This window comes from Rhincodon typus, chromosome 17 (assembly GCF_021869965.1).
Source record: "Rhincodon typus isolate 14 chromosome 17, sRhiTyp1.1, whole genome shotgun sequence".
In the NCBI taxonomy this organism is placed as follows: domain Eukaryota; kingdom Metazoa; phylum Chordata; class Chondrichthyes; order Orectolobiformes; family Rhincodontidae; genus Rhincodon; species Rhincodon typus.
In genome coordinates this window covers 40,519,076-40,528,965 of record NC_063348.1, presented here as the reverse complement: position 1 = coordinate 40,528,965, position 9,890 = coordinate 40,519,076, and the positions used below count along the sequence as shown (strand labels likewise).

Here is a 9,890-nt window from a genome sequence, read left to right as displayed (position 1 = left end):
TGTAGTGATTGTAATGAGGTCAACCAATTGGACCTCACAGAATATGAGTTCCCTGATTGGGGCTGTTAATCTTGTCCAATCAGGGAGCCTTGGCTGACAGATAAAAGTAGGACCATCAGAGATTCCGGGACCCTGATAGCTGACTCTGAAGAGGCAGTACTAAAGTCAAGGGTGCTTCATATGTGAATAAGGAGTGACTTGGTGATGTGATACCAACCCAGTGGAGTTATTCACTAGGAGATGTGCACAATGTTTTGGGTTAAACTTGACTTTGGAATCAGAATTTGAGGATTGAAATGTGGTCTGAACTGGGATGAGGATTGCTGAAAAGCCAATAAAATTAATGGCAGCACACTGCATATTGGACCTAAGATGGAGACATAAACAATACCTATCTCATCCCTGAATATACTTAATGATTCAGCATATACAGCCCTATGCGGTAAAGAATTCCACAACTTCACTATTTAGAGAAGAAATTCCTTCCATCACTGTCTTAAATGTATGACCCTTTATTCTGAGATTCTGCCCTCTGGTCCTCGACATTCCTACAAGGGAAAACAACCTATCCACTCCTAACCTGTTCTATCCCGAAGAATCTTGTGAGTTTCAATAACATCACCTCTTATTCTTCTAAACTCCAATGAGCGCAGGCCCAACCTATAGAATGTCTTCATATAAAACAGTCCCTCCATACCAAGGATCAGCCTAGTGAACCTTCTCTGATCTGCCTCCAATGCTAGTATGTCTTTCTTTAGATATGCGGCACAAAACTATTCACATTATTCCAGCTCTGGTCTGACTAGTGCATTATATAGTGTTAGCAAGACTTCCTCATTTTATATTCCATTCCCATTGAAGTAAATGTCAAAAATTGATTTACCTGTTCTGGGAACTGGCCAGAATATACTCTATGAATACTTCCTTGTGGCAACCTCTGCTAATCTGGCTATCCCAATCTACATGAAGATCCAAGTCATCCATGATTAATGTACTGCATTTTATAAATTCCTCATTACCTCCTGATTTATACTCAGTTCTGCTGAATAGCTACTGTTAGGGATTCTACAGACTACTCCTATCAGTGTCTTCTTCACCTTCTTATTTATCACCTGACAAAGGAGCTGTGCTATGAAAGCTTGTGATTTTAACTAAACTTGTTGGACTATAACCTGATGTCATGTGACTGCTGACTTTATCCAACACTGGCATCTCCACATCATAAATAATTTAAAGTTCTCTCTACAGCCCAAGTTATTTGATTTGCCAGAACACTGATCCCACCATGGTTCAAGTGAAGCCCATCACACCTCCCTTCCATCCCAATACTGATGCCTGTGAACCAAACCAAACAAAAAATTGCTGCAGACATTTGGGCTAGTAATTACAAGTGCAAGTTCTCTTTTTAATGACAAGGTAAGTGTTAGTGACTGCAAATGATGAGATAGTGGTACAGCAGCACTGCCATTGGGTTTGTATTCCAGAGGTCCAGGATAATTACTGGAGACATAAGTTCATATCCAATCATCGCAGCAGGAATTCACCAAGACTGCTCAGACAGCACCTTCCAAACCCACAACTATCTAGAAAGTTAAGGGCTGCAGATAAATGGAAACATCACCATCTGGGAGTTCCTCTCCAAGATACACACCATCCTGACGTGGAAATATATTGTTGTTTTTTCAGTGTCGCTGGTTCAAAATCCTGGAAATCCCTCCTTATTGGCATTGTGTAAGTATCTACAACAAATGGCCTACAGCAGTTCAGAAAGACAGCTCACCAGCATCTTCTTAAGGCCAACAGGGGATGGGAAATAAATACTGGTCCAGCCAAACAGCTGTGAAACTGCTGTAGCTATCTGGGGCTAGAAATTACAAGTGTAAGTACTCTTGTTAATGATATGGTGAATGTTAATGACTACAAATGAGGAGATGGTGATATAGCAGTACTGTTATTAAATTCAATTAATTTAAAGAAAATGGGAATTTGTAATATCATCTCAGTTATGCTGCCATAAAACTAATATCAATTTCATAAAAACACAGCTGGTTCACTAATGTACATGATCTTTACGCGGTCTGGCCTATATGAGACTCCAGAGCTACAGGTAATGTAGTTGACTCTTAACTGACCTCTGAAATGGCCAGCTAGTCATTCAATTCAAGGGCAGTTAGGAATGGGGAATAAATGCTTAATCAACTATGCCAAGTGTGGTGTTACAGAGAAGAAAACAAAGTCCTACCAGACATTAATTTAGAGTCTTTAAATTACATTGGCTACAGAGATAGCCTGTTGTTAATAAGGCTCCAGATGCTCTTCATGAAAAGATGCCTAACTGCTGGACATTCTTATTTTAAAGAAAGTATACAAAATGAAATGTTGACGCATTACACAGAATACTAAAATCTTGTAAGAACTCGAGTCAGAGATAATAGGAACTGCAGATGCTGGAGAATCCGAAACAACAAGGTGCAGGGCTGGATGAACACAGCAGGCCAAGCAGCATTATAGGAGCAGAAAGGCTGACGTTTTGGGCCTAGACCCTTCATCGGAAAAGGGGGAGGGGAAGGGGGTTCTGAAATAAGTAGGGAAAGAATGGGAGGCGGATAGAAGATGGATAGAGGAGAGGATAGGTGGAGAGGAAACAAACAGGTCGAAGAGGCGGGGATGGGGCCAGTAAAGGTGAGTGTAGGTGGGGAGTTAGGGAGGGGATAGGTCAGTCCAGGGAGGACAGACAGGTCAAGGGGGCGGGATGAGGTTAGTCGGCAGGAGATGGGGGTGTGGCTTGAGGTAGGAGGAGGGGATAGGTGGGAGGAAGAACAGGTTAGGGAGGCAGGGACGAGCTGGACTGGTTTTGGGATGCGGTAGGGGGAGGGGAGATTTTGAAGCTTGTGAAATCCTACCGCAGTGGGGGTACATTTAGGATACAATGATCACTCTATGATAAGTTTCAGGATAGTGGTGGAAAATGATGTGCATTGATCCAAACTAAGAAAAGTACGTTGGCAGAGAGCTGACTGCAATGAGGCAAAAGCAGAGCTGGGCAGGATTGATTGGAACAAGACTTTGGTGGGATAAACAGTAACTGAATAATGGTCTACTTTCAAAGAGCAGATGGTTCGGGCACAGTCGAGATATATTTCATTAAATGGGAAAGGTAGGTCAAACAAATCCAGAGATTGCTGGATAACAAAGGACGTAGAAATTAACATTAGAAAGAAAAAGTGTGCTTATGACAGATGTAAAGCAAAAAATGCATTTGAGAACCAAGAGGAATACTGAAGGTTTAGACTGGAAGTGAAAAAGTGAATAACAGAAGCAAAGATGAATTATGAGAAGAGACCAGCAGCTAACATGATGGGCAATTCCAAGCTTGTTGATAAGCATATAAGTAGCAAACAATGACTAAAGGAGAAGCCAATTAAAGACAAAAAAAAACCTGGCTTTTACACATGGGGTCGGGGGAATGACTAAGATTTTAAACAAATAGTTTATATCTGTTTTTACAAGAGAATGCTGCCCCCAGCCAACATGCTAGAGGTGAAAAATGAAACACCCATCCAAGAAGAATACCCAGTGCTGCTTCTTGACCCTTGGAATACATTTTCTTCTATAAAAAAATCCCAGCCCCTTGATCAATACCAAGAATGACAGGATCAACAACAGATGGGACACTATCATCTCCAAAACACGTCTAACTTGACTTTGCCAGTTTTCATCTATTCTGGATCCAATCCTTGGAATTCCTTACCTAATATCATTGAATGGTCACCTTCATCACAAACACCAATAATTTGCATCTATATTGCACTTTTAACATTGTAAAATGTGTCAAGGCACGTTTAACAAGTTTACCAAAGGACTACATACAGACATATTTGGACAGATCATCAAAAGCTAGGTCATGTAGCTGAATTTGTGGATTAGAGGTCAAATAGCGCAGAAACCTATGGAGAGAATTCCAGATCATAGGGCAAAGCTAGCTGACAGAACAGCTGCCAATGGTGGTGCAACATAATCGAGAATGCTCAAAAGACCAGAATTGGAGGAAGACAGATTTGCAAATAACAGTGAGAATTTTAAAATCAACGTACTCTCAGACCATCATCCTTTGCAACACCGTTGGGTGCAGGGAGAAATGGTGAAGGGGACTTGGTGTGAGTCAGGATATCGAAGGAGCCTTGCGTGCGCTCAAGTTAACAAACATATAAAATGGGAAGCCAGTCATGAGAATATTGGAGTAATTGCATTTTAGGTGACAAAGGCAACAGTGAAGATTTAACCAACAGATGCGTTAAATGGAGTAAACAGGTGATGTTATGGACAGAGAAGCAGGCAGTCTTAGACATGAATAGGATATAGAGCTGAAAGCTCAATAAATGTGGGTGGTTCAGCCACAGACAGTGTTGAAGGAGAGAGATGAACTTGGTGGCTTGAAGCTTGCAATGAGTAGAAAGATATTGACTTCAATCTTCCCAACAGTTGACTGGAGAAATTATCAGCTCATCTAATCCTGGTTATCAGAGATGCAGTGTCATAAATCAGATGCTGGGTGATTGGGCGGTAATAGTGACATTCTTTTCAATGATGTTCCTGAGGAGCAGCATGAAGATGAGAAGTATAAAAAGTTGAGAGACTCCAGGAGTAACGGTATGAATGCCTGAATATATGCCAATGCTGTTTAAGACAGTACTCACCACTTTCTGAGGGAACTATGGATGGGCAATAAATAAAAGTTTACTAATGCTGTCCATATATTGTGAATAAAAACAAAAGGTGATATTAGAAAATTGCTTTAATGACTTGTTACTGTCTCTAATGTTAAGAATAACAATATAAATAATATAAAAATGTTGTTCTGTTTTCTCAAACTCTTTAAAGTGAATTATTTTTATTTTACGATCAAAGTGTGCTCTACTTTCTGAACCATCCATTTACCTTAAATGCAGCTGAAATATATCTACTGCTGAAATACACTGGACTTTAACTAACAAATGTACACAACAATTATTTGCTACAATAAGTCATTGTACTCATCAAACATATTAGCAACAAGCATTCATTTAATAAAGATTAATAAAACAAAAAGTTATTGCAACCTGGAACCATTATCAATGACAAATGGCCACTGAAGGCTTAAATTTTACTCCCATTTTATTTTAAAGAGTGTATTTACACATCAACTTTAAAGCCCTATGAATCTGATGCCAGAACATGAGCACAAAAGCAGGCAAATAATCTGATTCCCGATTGCACATGGAATAGAGGATTTTAGATCCTTGGTACAAAGTAAAAATGGTCTCCAGCAGTTCAGTTTACATCTCCGTTTTGCTGTCAGGCAACTTTTATACATTCACAAACTCCTAACATCAGAGGAAAATTGCTTTCAGAACAACAAAATGTGAACAGTATGGATCAATCAGGAGCACTGATGAAAGGTTAACAAACTAAAACATTAGCTGTGTTTTTTCTCCACTGATACTCTGGGTCTATCGAGTGTTTCCAGACTTTTCTATTTTTATTTCAGGTACAAAAGGCCAGCAGCATGTGGAATAGTTTGCCTAGGCTATCTGTGTTTGAAGTGGCATTGCAATGGGAATACTCGTCCACTAGATATAACGGCTTGGGTTTTCTGAGAGCCAAATAGTTGTTATTTCAGTGTAGATGGGAGTTGTGCATGGGGACCCTGTAGAATCTCCATCATAGCAAACTCAGAGAATTGCTCAGGAAATTCAAGGCTCTGCTAAGAAAATCCTCTTGCCTGAAAACCCACCAGACGTCTCCATTTAAATCAGAGAAGTTGGACAGTTCTAATGAAAGTAGGAAATATTTATTCGATTGACCTCCAACATACCTGACATGACCTGACACTTCCAGGACCCAAAACCCCCACCCGATTTCAGACCAAACAACCCTTCACCTGCTCCAGACCAGATCATCCTTCCCCTGCTCTGGACCTGAATCCCGTCACTTTCCTCTACTCTGGACCTGCATCCTCCTTTCATCCACACGGGACATGATCCCCCAAACTCTGCTCCAGTTATAACACTTCCTTCCAACACTCAGGATCCTTACACTGCTCTCACCCGACTTCCATTTCTCCATCTTATTTACTCTAGACCTGCACCCCCTCTTCATCTGCTGTAGATACTCCCTCCCCTCTTCACCCTATAGAACTTGACACCCACCCCAGGCGATCATGGGACATAGACACCTCTTCCCTACATTTTTTCCCTGATCTGATACTTCATCCTCAAACTAACACTACCTGATGAGATATATCTCAACCAACCGTATCTACCATAAACACTGTATTACATACTTTGACATCTTGCACACTGGCACCCCATCCATCTAACACCCTCAGTGTTACCCATCTGGCACACTACACCATGACAATCTACATCCTACTCATTTGGCATCCAACCACTTGGCACCTACTCCCTACCCAGCTGGCAACCTACTTACCTGTCACCCTTCTCCCTACCCACCCAGCACCCTAACTTCACACTTACATCATGTACCTACTGTTTGACAGCAGCTGTCAGAGTGGCTGCCTGCAAATCTGGACCTTCAAATTTCAGGGTGCATCAGCTGACTCCTGTGAGAAAGGGGGTTGGTTTGCCTTCCTCTGACAATTCTGCATAGTGAAAGAACTTCAAAATGGAAGTACTGTGCCATATTTATGAAGGAACCCTGATCAGAGTCTCTTGTTAGAAACACAGAGCTCTCGCCTTTCATTTAAAAAAGGGGCAGAGTGACAATCTGCATGGGATTGCCATTCCCCAGAAAATCCTGTCCAACGTATTTTATTCTAATGCAGTTTGGAGAACCAGAGTATTGGGAATTTCACCAGAACTCATCAATAAAGGTAAACTAGTGCTCTACAAAATTGCGATTACTCCACTTCAAAATACACAGTACTTAAAAGGAAGTAAAATATGTTTTATATACAGTGAAATCTAACCTGAATGAGGTATGCCGGTACAGTAATAATGCAGGCAGACAGAGATGTTCTGAGAAGTCCACGGAGTGCATACAGAAATTTGGTCAGACTGCAAGCATGTTTGGCATTTTCATGAAGACCAATGTCCTCTCCCCACAACAGTGAGCCAAGCGAATGGATTCCTACCCGCAGGATATTCCTCTGCTTAGTCTTCAGAAAGAGAAGTGAAAATGAATGTGACAAAACAGCAAGACTTTCTTATAAATGACACCCTTTCCACACTTCACGTACTAACTTACGAGAGCTATAACAGAAACAAAAATAGAAATTGCTGGAAAAGCTCAGCAGGTCTGGCAGCATCTGTGGAGAAAAATCAGAGTTAATGTTTTGGGTCCAGTGACCCTTCCTCCGCACTGTTCTTCCTACTACTTGGCATCAGTCCTGAGGAAGCGTGACTGGACCGGAAATATTAACCCTAATTTCTGTCCACAGATGCTGCCAGACCTGCTGAGCTTTTCCAGCAATTTCTGTTTATGTTTCTGATTTCTGCATCCACAGGTCTTTCGTTTTATTTTATAGAGCTATAACAGATATTGGACAGGTGACAAGACTCTGAATTTCTGTCTGGACTTGCTTTCCAGCTGCCCAACGGCTCATAAAGCAGCTTGTTTCCATGGCATATCAACAGGGAAAGATACCAGTAGGACCTTAATAAGTGCTACATTTTTGCAAAGGCTACATAGCTGCTAGCAAAGTGCCAAGAAAGGATCAGCGTATGCTCGGCTTCCAGCTGATTTGGGCCAAGATTCTGTTAACAAAAGCTGCCTGTGGTATCACAGTTTATTCATGCTAGCAAAATGGGTAGTTAATTCCACACTTTCACTTTCATAGAGAAACTTGTTGCTTAGACACAGAAAAAGTAACGTGTAAATTTTTGCTTTTTGATCATAAGCAACGAGTTGTGACAAAGAAACATAATACATTGTAGAATAGCACAGTAAGGTTAGGGTCAATTGAAGACAATGTATAAAGATTTGCAGCAAAAATATCAAGTTAAAAAAAACCTTATTGCAAAAGTCCTTTCAGTTAGAAGTGACTTAGTTGAAAGGCTCTTAAGGTGTATGTGTGTCACCACCAAATATGCTGTTGCTTTCTATAAGATTTCCTGTTTTAGAAGGCATGTCATCTTGCAGCAGAAGCAGCTAGGCACACTGTACTGTGGGAACTGTTATGACATGTCTATTGCCATGGTTACCACTGGGAAGGGGAGAGGTGCCTGTCAGGGACCAATTTACTTCTCCAAAGGGGTTTTGCCTCCACAGGGAAAGACAGCCTGTCCAGATCTGCGTCGAAATCTCAGTAGAGATTGTAGCTGAGCAATAACAAGCTAAATTAACATATAAGTAACATGAATACCAAAAGTTGCTATAAAGGATTTTTTCACTTTGACACCAAGCCTTAGTTAACTTCGTTAACACCATTGCAAAGTTGACTGCACAAGCTCCTTAAAACTCTAATTAGATGATCTTTCCTTAGTTTCTCGTCACATATCCTCAAGGCTATAAGTTTTACAACAGAGATATTTTCATTGCAACATCAACATGAAAAGTTTAATGTGGCTTAATGTGGATTTGGGCTAAGCCACTTTCTCGACTGGACAGCTCCTTTTTAGGTGCTCAGTGACTAATGATGCCAGAGCACACTGCTTATGCACATCAATGCTTGTACCCAATTGAGTTGAGGAAAGCTCAAAACGTGAGGCAAATGCATATTAACATATGACCCATACACTGTCTTTGCAATGCTTGTTTACTTCATCCGTGCTTAGAAACAGCTTGTTCATTGTTGATTATTCCAAGCCCTTCCGGCTGCACCCTGGAGAGCCCTATGAAAACAACATTAGTTACTTGATTACATAAGACACTGAGGGCTTGTGCACCATACCTGGGGACAGACTCCATCAAATCCTTCCTCACGGATGACTCTTTGTATGGATTTAAGCAGCTTGACATAACCAAAGTTCATATTACTGTGAAAAAAAGAGGTGCGAAAAGTAAATCAATTAAAAAAAACTTCTGCACTCAATTGATAATTTTAAACATTTTATTTTGAAAAAGGGTCCTGAAATACATAACAAAACTGCACTTCCTTGATTAAAAAAAACAAAAATATTCTTATACTGTTCACCAAGTAACCCAAGTAAAATTTAATCTGAATTAGTACAAATGAATTTGCTTTTCCCTCGTTGAGAAACATTAAACTAAATACCAACACAGCTGAGGTTTAGTAAGTGTATGATGTGTGCAATAATATTTTGCTTGGGCTATGATCATACATGAAAAATGACTACGCCATTAGATGCAAATGAAAACGGAATACGTTGCGCTGACTTGATGTGAATCTATTCAAACAAATCAGCACAAAAGAGGAACTTTCAAAAAAAAAAAGGTTTTTCATAACATTTAGCCTCGTTGTAGAATATTTGTAGAAAGACAAATGCCTTAGGTTTTGAGTAAACCATGAGGAAACATGTTTTTTGCCCTCCAATAGATATATTAAATGCGAACTGGTGCACTGGCTCTACTTAAAAGCAGTAGTCTGAAGCCTAAACAAAACCTTAATTCCACTCTAAACTGCTTAAGTGAAAAGCAAAATTGAACTAATAAATTAAGTTCACAGCACAGTTGTATAAATAAAATGCGCCCTTGGAGATTGCAGTCATTCTCTTCCATTCACTACCTCTGTGACCTGACACAATATGAAAGGGATATTCTGCAGAGACAAGGATGCCTTAATTATGTCAGACTCACTTAGCTCCTAGAAAATTAATGATTTAATGAAGCAACTTAAGAGATGAAACCACCACAGCATTTCTGTGCTAAATCATAGATTAATTAACATATCGTTAATGAACTGCCACAGCAAGCACACCTGATCAAAGTCC

The 9,890-nt window shown here is 40.2% G+C and overlaps 1 protein-coding gene across 3 annotated transcripts in view; it reads right to left on the bottom strand.

The window, feature by feature from the left end:
- Window positions 1-9,890, bottom strand: part of elp4 (elongator acetyltransferase complex subunit 4) — a 249,454-nt gene that overhangs the window by 142,571 nt on the left and 96,993 nt on the right. For all 3 annotated transcript variants that reach the window (XM_048606963.1, XM_048606964.1, XM_048606965.1), the window contains exons 6-7: window positions 8,891-8,975; window positions 6,968-7,156 (exon numbers count right to left, since the gene is read on the bottom strand). In XM_048606963.1, coding sequence (XP_048462920.1) covers window positions 6,968-7,156; window positions 8,891-8,975 — 274 coding nt within the window. The remainder of the gene's footprint in view (window positions 1-6,967; window positions 7,157-8,890; window positions 8,976-9,890) is intronic.